Below are 12,758 nucleotides of genomic sequence, written 5' to 3' on the forward strand. Positions count from 1 at the left end.
AGCAGACTTTGTTCCGCTGCCATACGAGCAATCCCCTGTTCGTGCACTATTCGCGACGCGTCCCTATCCTCAGCTCATCTGTCACGCTCTTTTTTCTGCTGCTCCTTAATCCACTCCTTCAGTTCGTTACCCGACAAGCCAAGTTCCTTGCCACTCAGAATATTCTTCTCCCAATCTATTTCCGCCCACTGCACAAAAGAGAAGTGCGGCTCTGAAACCTGGAGCTAGAGGTTGGTCCTATGTCGCAGATGCCAGAAAATTGTGATGTTTAGGACGGTTCGAGCACTTCCACTACTGTGCAGCGGCACAGGAAACAGACAGGGAGACATGTTCAAACGTTTATATACAAAAGAAAGGATATGAAAAGTCGTTGATGTGGGCGCCGTCGGGACGACCACCACAGCACATGAGGAAGAAGAGTCCCATGGTCTCACGACTCTCGAGCAGCGGTGGCGTCGTCTAGGAGATGCCTGGACCAGTGCGACCTCGCACCTCGTTTCCGAGCTCTTGATCACCGCCCGGGCATAGCAGTTCCACGTGCGGGTTCTAGCCAGCACAGCACCGTCTGTGCAGTGCTGAAATGTTGCTCACCACAGCTGCGGTGCGGCAGCTCAATCATCGGCATTCCTCGCCTTAGCCAGGGCTCCGCCAGGTACCCTCGGGTGCACAGCTCATGAGCACGCGGCCCATGTCCGAGTCTGGTACGGCTTGGCCATCCTCGATTCAGCTAGCATCTCCCCTGGCACCTGCATCCTCGGCCACCCTAGACCTCGCCCGGCTCCGTGGTACTCCGTGCACACGCCCGCGTCTCACCCGGCAGAACTTCTCGCTTGTCTGAGCTGAGAATTGCACACCTGGCCCAAACACTGCGAGCGCGCCTCGTGCCACCACGCTCTTTTTTTTTTGTCCCTCAGTGCTCGGTGTTATCGTTTGCGATATATACACATGACAATGATTTATATACAGTTAAACTCCCTTAATTCCCGTCTTTTATATGAGATGTCTTATATAAGCAGGGTACCACACATGTATTTTCTTATCAACCAGTACTTTACTATAGACACACTGGTGTCTCTCATACTCATTCGTCTCTTATATCAGTGTCTCTTATAAAAGGGTCGGACTGTATTTATATTCAGTGTCATCGTGCTTCAAGATGTCGATTAGTAATTCACCGTAATGCAATATTCTGCTAGCTTCCTGGACACCTCAAAAGGAAGAGGGTGTTACGAAGCGCGCCATCGACGAGGTTACGAAGGGCGCCACGAAACTCGCCTCTGCCAAGGACACCGTCCGCGCCGACAGCGAGAGGGGCTCGAAGCAACGAGATGTTTTCTCTTGCAAGCATACGTCGGCTTCTCACTGACGCATAGGTCAACTGCTGGCGACGTACTGCTTGGCTTTCTTTATAGGCACCGGATGGATCTTTGTGTCACCAACGTCTAACCAGAAGCATCGCTGGCCGTGATGTCAGAATCCTCCAACAGGGACCCGCCGCTGCTCGTGGTTGCACCAAAGGACGAGGGATGTTGGCACGCATTGCTTAAGACTCACCAGACTGGAAGGGGCCGATCGCTTCATCGGGCTCGTGGGTTGAGGGAGCTCGCTGTGCATTGCGTAAGACAGACCGCCACCGCCACGTGATGATTTCGTTGAGTTGATCGCGTCAGGCCGTCAGGCGGGCTCGATCGTTGGCCTTGACACAGATTGCCTTTGCAGAGGCATTGACGTTCGGTGTGGACTCCCAGGCGTAACAAGGGACAGCCTCGAATTTGAATGCACATGGTTTATGGGTATTTAAACCTACAAACACTTTTGTGCAGATTTGCATCTCAGACTAAAACAAATTTCTCGTCTTCTTGAGAAATTTGCATGTATTTGCTTGTAACTTCACAATAGAAATAGATGGACTGTTACTATCGTTAGCCTTCTTCCAGTGTGCAGAGTTCTACAAAACTGATTTTTCATATTACTATTCATTTGCGCAGACAAAACAATGCACGTGTGACTGCTCACGTAAAAGGCTTGTCGGCTTCAGGGTGTCACGAATGAATACACTTAAATAATACATCTGCATAAATTAGGTATTTAATTATACGAAGCATAAACAGAATATCTACACACTGAAATGGTTTTCTCATTTATAAAATGACCAAATTAGTTCTTAATGCTCAGTCAAGGGTATCTGACTGTCTTCAGTCACTGTTCCTCCAAACACCGTGTTCAGAGCTATGCATTACAATAGTCATTCGGAGTTCATACCTGACAACACAGAGCTCCTGTTTTACAGTAAATCTTTATGTGACTATGAGATGGTGAGAAAATGTGGTGGTCCATGAGGGGGCAGAAACTATATATAGAAGAAGCAATGCTGGCATACCCTACTTTGAAGGGTCTTCAAGCTTGGTCTAATTTTTCTTCAGGTTCAATCAGCATATATCACTAGAGACGATACCCACTGCAACATAAGTCGCTACCCGTAAAAGCCTTTAGGTGTTCCTAATATCATTGAAGCTAACATTACCAAATGGAAAATACGGAGCACACATATCTCTCAATTGGGGTGGTATTGAAATCAAAAGATACAACCGAGAGCACTGAGATAGATCCAAACTCTCGATTAACCCCGAGGCCACGCATTTTTTTGCTTTGCTGTTTACCCACCTGTACAGTGTTTGAGGGATGATTCTTGAGGTGGAAGCCTTCAATGTCTTATACTCGCAGTGACTGTGGACCTGTCTGGCCCCCTGGCACGATGTCATCTGTGGCCTCTCCCCCTTACGCACGAAGATAAATGAGCTTTATATGTGCAAGATCGCATCTGCACGATGGGCAATGCTCAAGAATATGAATACACGCAAAACAGAGGCAGATTAGTCTCGTGTCTCACTGAGATTCGCAGTGAAAGTAAAAAAAAGGCACAGACATTCTATATGAGTGCCATTCTACAGGAAGTGTAATAAAGAGACATGGTATACTAGTTAGTCATATGGCTTCAGGCTTTTGCCAAACACAGTTTGGAAATTAAGAAATGTTCTTCAATTTTCTTCCCCTCCTATCCTACTTCTAGAAGCTTAAAAATGCACTGAGAAAGCTATACGCCGACTGGAAAAAAAAAAAAGTGCTGAACTGTTAACATCAAGTTTTATTATACCCGTACTACACGGGCAGAGAAAATAGCATTTACCTCCAAATGCCTTCAGATTTAATACCATTTTTGTGATGCTACACAGATGAAACGAAATGGCATTCGCCTAAATGCCATTCGTCGCCTAATGTCATCGCCAAAACTCATTCGACTGAAAATATCATACTCTCGACAGCATAGCTGATCAAGCAATTATATAAAAGGACATTTCATTCGGCTGGAAGGAAACTTTTTGGGTCTTTTATTCACACTAATCACTTAAAGTGCTTAAAAACTTATATTCCGCTGGTAGACGCTGTAAAATAAATGTGACAGGTGCCATTTTTTTTAGCTGCGGATCTGACTAGCTTTGGCTAGAGTTGGTACTCTACTAGAGTTGGTACTCTACTTTGGCTTAAGTTGGTACATGGTCAGTTGCAACGTCGTGAAACAAGGTAACCAACTAAATCTAACGGCAGTGTAATATGCTCTTTTCTACATTTAATTCTCCTCAGAGGTATATGTAGCTTGTAAATGCACATTTCTTTTTTATTACTACTTTACAGTTGTTTACTACAGATGATGGTGTAATCGCCATCATCTGAGTCAAATGTCATTCATTTTAGAAGTGCAGCAACTGCGCCCCAAAAAGTGTCATTCAGGAACCGAGAGCCTTCACTACCGAATGTAATTTCCTGTGCCCGTGTGACGTGGGTATTAAGATGTTCCAATGAATACTTGTAAAAATGCATGTGGCAAACACTAGAATGTCATCATGCTTTTTTGGCTTCATGTCTTTATTTTTCTCCATGCTGCATTTTAAATACTATCAAGCAATATGTATGATCACCGCATGCCTGTGGATACTGTTCTATTGCTCTATGTTTTGATTACTTGCATGGTCTTGTGGAGGATTTCTTCACATAATAAGTACAGCCAGAATTGGCATTTCCCATGAAGTTGCGAGACGGCACTTTATCACTTTGCTTTAATCCTCCTAATGCTAGTAGGAAGTAATTTAAGAGTGCAGGAGGGGGTATTGCTGCTCTTCATGCTCACAGTTTAGATTTGCCTGTTTTGTAACTAGTAGTGATAAGAAGTTATCTTCCACATCCGCCCCTTGCTAATTTGAACTAACTCCTATATCTGTAATAAGTTTAAAAAGACCACGCTTTGTAAGGTCTCTTTATGTCACCCAACATCATATTCACGTTGAATATGGTATATACTATGCTGATGTATGGCGTCCCAGGACTGGCGCGCAGTTTGCCAGTCGCATTGCTCTTCTCTTGTGTGCATGTGCGCGCGCCTAAAAGAAGCTCGTCTGAGGCTGCACGGCGGCGTCCCGTTCCCCTGCTCAGGTCGAGTCGGATGACAAGTACGAGCGCATTGGCGGGTCGGCCACCGGGGGCGGCACCTTCTGGGGCCTCGGCTCGCTCATGACCAAGGCCAAGGTGAGATCATAGGCACAGAAAGAGGTGAGGTCGATATAGGCTACTGCAGTCAACTCTTGCTTATTATAGATCAAGCACACACATCGTCGAGCTTGTAACATTTTTCTGATGGGAAGCGCCAGCAGCAGGGAGTGCGTGTTTTTGTGTAAAAGGCAACTCTCCACGTTGCTGCTTTCTTTGCCATTTTATTCTGGCACACATGCGCTGTAACGTGCAGGATACCTCAGGTTACCTAAGGTGATTGGGAAGATCAGGAATAATTGAAGAGTATTAAAGCACTGGCAATTCGTGTTGTATTAGAACATAACATTGATAGAAGAGAGGCTGCCTTGTCGAAATGCGAGGGCATACAAGCATTGGGTGGGCCCAGGGTCCTCCCCATTAGACATACTTGGGGCTGCCCGGTGGCAAAGGAATTGGAACCCAGTATTTCCACATTGGAGGTAGACAGTCTACCACACGGCCACTGCTGCAGCGTGAAAAAGCACACGACACACAGAAACAGAATGCTCTGTGTGTCCTATGGTTTTTCACTTTGTTTTCTAATAACCAACAGGCTCAGCTCTGTGCACTGCTGCAGGTATTATTGTGCTTAGAACACACTGGCAACATTTTGTCCCTTTTATTGTGGCACCAATAGCGTGGACACTCAAAGAGCGATTTTGCCCTCACTTCAGTGTTGCCATCACCATAATGTTCTGTATAAAGTCTGAATCAATAATGTCACGCCAAGAATTGTATATGTTCTGCATGTATTCCATTAAAAACATGCGAGGGCTGCGGAATATTGCAGCACATATGGAAAGAAAACATGCCGCTCATTTGCGTTGCGCTCAAGAATAATGAAGGGGGGGTGCTGCATGACTTCAGCAGAAAATGCATACTTTGATATGCAGGGCACAATTGCACCCATTATACTGCTTCGGGGACAGCCACTTTTGTATGTACTGTGTTCTCATCATAATGTTCGCATTACAGCACCAAGGTAGCTTTACTTGCTCTAAAGATCATGTACATTACCTTAGCCAGCATAAAATGAAGTTATGCCAGGTTATATGCTGCAAAAGTGAGCTGTTGGCCTTTGTAGAAAATTCCAATTTGTTACTATCGAATTCATTGCTTTGCCCTTTTTGCACCTCCGTGTTCCCTCTCATCAGTGTGCACTGGTCGCTTCACATTGCTTCCACAGCTTCGCCTTGCATCTTCTTGGTCAAGGCCCTTTCGCTTATGTGAAATGGCGTGAAGCACAGCTATTTTCAGAGAGTGAAATTCACTCTAATTGTTCCTTTTGCCACTGTGAATGACCTACCCAGAAATTTTTTGATCTGTTCCTAATGATAGAAGAAAATTTTGGTTGAGACTCGTCGAAATTGTGTCGAGCCATGAAAATTGCTCCAGCTTGCTGAAATTCTGCAATTTTTTTTGCATGTTCAGAGCCATGGATTTTTAAAAGTGGTGTGTAATACAATGGGAAAGCAACATTTGATTGAGAAAATGAAAGCTTGTACTTCAGATTACGCTCCTTAGTTTGAATGCGGCTACTGACTGTGTTGCAAATATAGTTCTCGTTACACCCTGCATAGGGATGAAAAATTAGCAGCGAGATATAAAATTTTAGATTTTCCTGTTGTTAGTTGCTTTTCTCATCACGATGGGTGTTAGCACAATGGACAAGAGATAAAGCGAGACCACGAACACAGCATTGACTGATAGCTGAAGTTTTATTAACGAAGGAAGGGATATGTGTATATCAGCACCACTGGCATAGCCCAGGGCAGGTTTCTTACTCTCCTTACACTACCCTGAAATTTTTTGAATTTGCATGTGTGTGCGAACAAGTAAACATACACACACATGCATGAGCATACATATGTTGGTCAACCGCCTCCTCCTAAGAAAACTTTCTAGCTGCTACATTGATAAGCACACTGTGAATGTCACATAATTTTGAAGTAGAACTTCATCGACAAGAAATGACATAGAAGCAGTGTATCCCATCTACTTGTTTCTTGCAGCGTTTTGATAACGGTGACATTTGAAGTGAGTACAACTAAGATTAGTACAAATGACGTTCACATGTGTTCAGCCCAACTTTTGCAGCAAAACCTAAAGCAGTGATAAGGAAAGCTGTCTATACGTGCATTTATTGTCTCATTCGTTCTTGTCCTTTGTGCTGAAATTTGTTCTGAACCTTCAGAACCAACTCACTGGTCGCTCTTCTCAACATCCTTTCCTTTTGTCGACAGAGCTTTGATGATCTTCTGGAGCTTGCTGAGCGAGGCGACCACCGCAGAGTGGACATGCTTGTCAAGGACATCTACGGCGGCAACTACGAGGCAGTGGGCCTTACAAGCGACCTCATTGCCTGCTCATTTGGCAAAACAGTCCGCCATACTGGAAACGGCACTGCTTCTGGCAAGGACGACGAAGATGGCACTCGTAGGTGTAGCATACATTTTACTTTTTTTTTTTTTTCTGCTTCGATTGAAGACACCCTAGCCCTCTTGCTGATGTGTAGACAAACCAAGATGTAACAAACTGGAAAGATTGCAAGGCTTCGGATACCTCAATAATTTCAAATATAGAACGTATCTATCTGTCTGGAGCAATGTAACAGGCATAAAAGGGGTTACTCGATCATTCATTTTTTACCCATGTTTTTTTTTCTGGAATTCTCATTGTAAACCAAGCCTTTTACTTTCTAGAAACAGAGGGGCTGCACTTTGTCCAATGACTAGTGATTGCAGGTAGTACTACTATATATATGTAACTGCCTAGTGAATAATAATAATTTCTCTAAATTGTTTGCTCTGGTGTCTATGAAAGCACGAGTCGCTCATGTGGTATTTCCACACTTGACCTGCTGCTCGAATTTTCATTAAGGATAATCAAGAATACTTTGTCAATGAAAATATGCCTAACCATGCAGCCTATGAAAGTTCTGTGCTAGTAAGTCATCACTGTGGGAGATATGTCACTAGCGCTACCTACAGACAGCATTGAAAACTCTTATAAACAGACTGCAATATAGTATGGACTGGCCTACCCCTCACACCGTGCTAATTTTTTTAATCCCCCCCTCCCTCCAATCGGCAAACATTTATGCCCTCTATTCAGGTTTGTGGAAATCAACTGATTATTCCTTTGTGACTGAGAGGAACTGTCTGTGTCATTTGAAGTTCCTAAGTTAGCTTTAGAAAGCCATATCTTGTATTTCAAATTATTGACATATCAGAAAATTTAAAATATGATTTACCATGGTTTTGATGTACTCTAGTTCGAATGCACTAATATTACATTTGTATGTCTGGAAAATCTTCACTATTAAAATAAATTGCCACATCTGGTTTCTGTCATTTTTTTAATGAAAATTAATGTTACTAATTTTTGATTGCTGAACCATGCAGGTGAATAGTGATTGGTATATCAAACTCTCTCTTATATTGGGACTATCTTTTATGGGGCTCAAGTGTAATTTTTCTTCATTGGTTGCCTATCCACATATAGACCTAGAAGGTATAGGACCATCTGATGATGGCAATGCTGGGAGCTTCTTGTGATACAGATATAAAATTTAAAAAACAGGTGAAGATGGGAGCTTGTGACAAAAATTCTTTAACAGGTTGTGTGTTTGCTCAAGCCAGCATTTCAAGAAGAAAGTGCTGAAGAGCTGATACGTGGGCTGGTTGGTATAGATTCATTGTGACAACTTTGCAGTGTAAAGAAATGGGACGAAGTACAATCGAGACACAAACAATAGTGCTAACTAAAGGTTTGATTTAATCATAGAAGAAATGTTGTGCACAAGCTTGAAGACACAAGGGGTCTTGTAATCCTGTTTGTCCTTGCATTTTCTTCTATACATTTTTTCCACAATTAAACCTTAGTTTCAGTCTGTGCTATTGTTTGTGTCCCGATCTTACTTTGTCCCATTTGTTTGCACTTTCAAGTTCCCACAATGAACTGTTTTTGTTGCAGTCTTGAAAAAAAGTACACCGGTCAAAACGTCAGTTCTAGCTCACTTCCTGTTAACAAATTTCCATCAGATATAGTATTCATACCAGCCCTAGACATTCAAACTTTCTTGTGTCTTGATGTAAACATCGACAAAGGCAGAGGGAATATTTTTATGCAGCCATTTTACACCCACTGCAGTAAAACCTCATGAATTCAAACTCTATTGTTTTGAAATCCCGCTTAATTTGAAGGATTTCTGTAGTATGTATCTTGCAGTGTAAATTTTAGTGGATAGTTCGGAGTGGCATTCAGCATTACACGGGTCTATGCAAAGACTTAGGCTGCCGTGTGTGCCGCTTTCTAATCCTGATTTCACCGTAAATCTGCAGAAACGATAGCCCCTAGGGGCCACTAGATAATGCAATGCACCGGGACTAATAATTGTTTGCTGAAGCACCCCAGTCTCGGTGCTTCTAGCAAAAAATAAAAATAGTACAACGTAGAAAAATTAAAAGCGGTCTTGTAGTCAACTGAAATGTGTACCTGCAGAAAAGACGACACGCTTCAATGCAACACAGTTATGACACGTGGGCAGCATGTTGCATGCTCCTGGCAGTGTCAGCGCATCATCATTTACCAATTCTTTCGGGGAAAAGAAGAAATAGTGACAGACATTCTAACGAAATTTGCAATGTATGTGAACCTCAAAATGGTGGTTACTATGGGAATTTGCGCACTTGCGCTGCTGGTAGCTTTTTGTTGCCTACTATCATCATCATCATCATCAACCTGACTATGCCCACTGCAGGGCAAAAGCCTCTCCCATGATCCGCCAATCAACCTCGTCTTGTGCTTTTCATTACCACGTTATACCCGCAAACTTTTTAATCTTATTGACCCGCCTAACTCTCTGTCTCCCCTTCGTGCATTTGCCTCTCTGGGAATCCAGTCAGTTACCCTAAATGACCACCAGTTATCCTGCCTACGTGCTACATGTCCGGCCCATGTCCATTTCTTTTTCTTGGTTTCAACTGCGATACCCTTAACCCCGGTTTGTTCCCTGACCCACTCTGCTCTTTTCTTGTCTCTTAAGGTTACACCTATCACTTTCCTTTCCATCGCTTGCTGCGTCGTCTTCAATTTAAGCTGAACCCTCTTTGTAAGCCTCGAGGTATCTGCTCCGTAGGTAAGCACTGGCAAGATGCAGCTGTTATATACCTTCCTCTTGCGGGATAGTGGCAATCTACTACTGATGATTTCAGAGTGCTTGCCAAATGTGCTTCACCCCATTCTTATTCTCCTAGTTACTTCAATCGCATGGTTTGGCACCGCGCTTATTATCTGTCCGAAGTAGACATACTCCTTAACAACTTCCAGCGTCTCTACATGTATCACAAAGGGCTGTTTTCTGCCGAGACTGTTGCACATTACTTTAGTTTTGTGCATATTAATTTTCAGACCTACTTTTCTGCTTTCTGTGTCTAGTTCAGTAATCATGAACTGTAATTCGTCCCCTGAGTTACTCATCAAGGCAATGTCATCAGCGAATTACAGATTACTAAGGAACTCTTCATTAACTCTTATCCCTAACTTTTCCCAGTCTAGGGTCTTGAATACCTCCTGTAAACACGTGGTGTATAGCATTGGAGAGATCGTGTCTCCCTGCCTTACACCCTTCATTATTGGGATTCTTTCGCTTTCTCCATGGAGAACTATGGTGGCTGTGGATCCTCTGTAGATTTCTTCCAGTATGTTTATGTACGGTTCTTCAATGCCCTGATTTCATAGTGCCTGTATTACTGCTGATGTCTCGATTTAGTCAAACGCCTTCTCGTAATCTATAAAATCTGTGTATAGTGGTTGGTTGTAATCAGTGCATTTCTCTATTACCTGATTGATAGTATGAATATGGTCTGTTGTGGAGTAACCGGTACGAAATTCTGCTTCCTACGAAATACAAGAAAAGCTGAAAAACTTCTAGTAAATGTCCAAAAAGAATAGTCCAAAAGTATATAAAAAGTTTTGATAAGACGTTATTTAAACCTAAACAGCTTAAAAACCTCCTGTAGTTGTGCTAACACTACATTATTATACGGCTAAAAACTTCTAGCAAAAATTCTAAAAAACATCTTTCTAGATTTTTCAAATGTTTGTAAATGTTTACTATACTTATATTATTAGAAGCTTAGTAAACTTCTTGCCAAGATTCTAAAAAGACTTTTGCTAGATCTTTTAACACCTTTTTCAGACATTTATTTTTCATGCAAACCAGCTTGTTGGGCATTTCTCGTGGTTAATTTGTTGTATTATGTCAGCGTTTTATGATCGGTGCATTTAGCTGTTCACTGTTAAGAGTGAAAAGTAGGGACAGCAACATAATTTGACATCAAATTATTTCTGTCACTATTCTAATCAGCAAAATTCGTGTTCTATTTGTGGAAAGAATGAATTAGTGACTGCCATCTATGATTACGATAATCTGGTTTGCTTGGAGACAAGACAAGCTTTTAAACCTCAACTTATTTTCATTTCTGGTGTTGCCTGGAATGCACCATACTGCACATCCAAAAGTAAATGCGAAATTTCAACAAATTTTGTTGCATACTTGTAACCTTTATTATACACAACAATAAGTACACACTTTGTACCAAAACTTGAATGTTTTATGGTAACTATAATTATACAAAGCAATTGAGGGGCTGGCCAGATACTTGGTTCAAGAACCTGCACACATACAAAAGACACAAACTGTTGTCTTCGAGCAGACTTCTATCAGTGCAACGAAATTTAGCAAGCTAGCTTAGCAAACACATTGGCCCAGTAGCAAATATATGAAGGTAGAAAATTTGTTACAGCCAAAAAGAAGCAGTCAAAGAATTGATTTTTTTATCACCCAGTGTGCTTAAATTTAGGTATGTTAGAACCATGAGTAGTCGAAATTAATGTGTTTCACCACAAATCTGTCTTGAACAATCAAATTGTGGTTTTGGCAACACCCCGAATTCTAATTTCATCCCAAAATACTCGCACAAAAGAAACAGGGAAGTAAAAAATGCTACATTATTCCAGAATGCCTTCTGTCAGTCATCATTAACAATGTTAAACATGGTTAGGTATCACTGTAATATATCATACATGGTTAGGTATGACTAAGTATGACAGTAGGAAATCACTTGATTGCACTTACGGCATTAAATTCGAGAAGACACTGAAATAAGGTTATAAAAACATTAAAACAAAATATTCAGTCAATATTACAGAGAAAATAAAACCGTTAATCTGCTACAGCCTCATTGCAATGCAAACAGTTCAACTTTAAGGAACTAACTGCAGATTATACAAAAATTAAACATGACATAAAACCTTAGAAAGCAGCACTGACACGTTCAGAGACATGCCTTGTGCTTGTAATAAAATTCAGCCCTAAGAACAGAAAACTGCCTTTGCAGATAAGTTATGTGTCGAGGGGGACACAAATTAAGACAATAATGCTGTCAGCTGTCCAATCAACTAAGAATACCGAAATTTTGGTGCCTACAGCAAGTGGGTATGTTTGCATAGAACAGTTTCTGGCAGTCATGTTTCTACACACTCCCACTTGGAAAAATTCTTCGAGCATGTCTATGCTCTGAGATATTCCGCTCGGAAATTTATTGTGTTTTTCATGATTACGCATTCAAGGCAGTGAGGATCAGCAAAACATTACTCCCTGGTGAGACGAGCAGTCAGTGCTTGCTATCACCAGCCGGTAGTAAAAAGGTAACTATTATAATGCTTGTCTATGGCTTCGATTCATGATCAGATTATATGCGGCACATCAGGGAGCAGTAGCTGTGTGCTAGTGCTCACTGTCCTGCATGCATAATGATACAAGCCACAATTAAACTTTCCAGCGAGACATCTGAGCACAGGCATGCCAGAATTCTTCGGACCTATGTAGAAATGTGACTGGCTCAAATTTTTAATACGTGCATGGCCGCCTGCTGCAGTCACTAATAAGTTCATTATTGAATCTTGTTCAAGGGCATGGCTGACAGTGATAATTATTGTTGTACATTGTGTTCCCCTGAACACTTAGCTATCTGCAAAGGTGGCCTTTACACACACAACTTACAGCACTGACTTTTTTAAAGAAAAACAAAAGGCTTAATATTGAACATCCTGAACATGCGAGCTTTTTGAATACAGCATCCAGGTGGCTCAGTGAAGTTCCCTTTCCA

At 42.0% G+C, this 12,758-nt stretch overlaps 1 protein-coding gene across 2 annotated transcripts in view; it reads left to right on the forward strand.

Annotated features, from left to right (window-relative positions):
* Window positions 1-12,758, forward strand: part of LOC119178513 (4'-phosphopantetheine phosphatase) — a 181,740-nt gene that overhangs the window by 114,966 nt on the left and 54,016 nt on the right. For both annotated transcript variants that reach the window (XR_012889254.1, XM_037429719.2), the window contains exons 5-6: window positions 4,489-4,581; window positions 6,828-7,020. Coding sequence is in view for 1 of the 2 variants with exons in the window: in XM_037429719.2 (XP_037285616.2) it covers window positions 4,489-4,581; window positions 6,828-7,020 (286 nt within the window). In the remaining variant the exon portion in view is untranslated. The remainder of the gene's footprint in view (window positions 1-4,488; window positions 4,582-6,827; window positions 7,021-12,758) is intronic.

This window comes from Rhipicephalus microplus, chromosome 1 (genome assembly GCF_043290135.1).
Source record: "Rhipicephalus microplus isolate Deutch F79 chromosome 1, USDA_Rmic, whole genome shotgun sequence".
Classification (NCBI taxonomy): domain Eukaryota; kingdom Metazoa; phylum Arthropoda; class Arachnida; order Ixodida; family Ixodidae; genus Rhipicephalus; species Rhipicephalus microplus.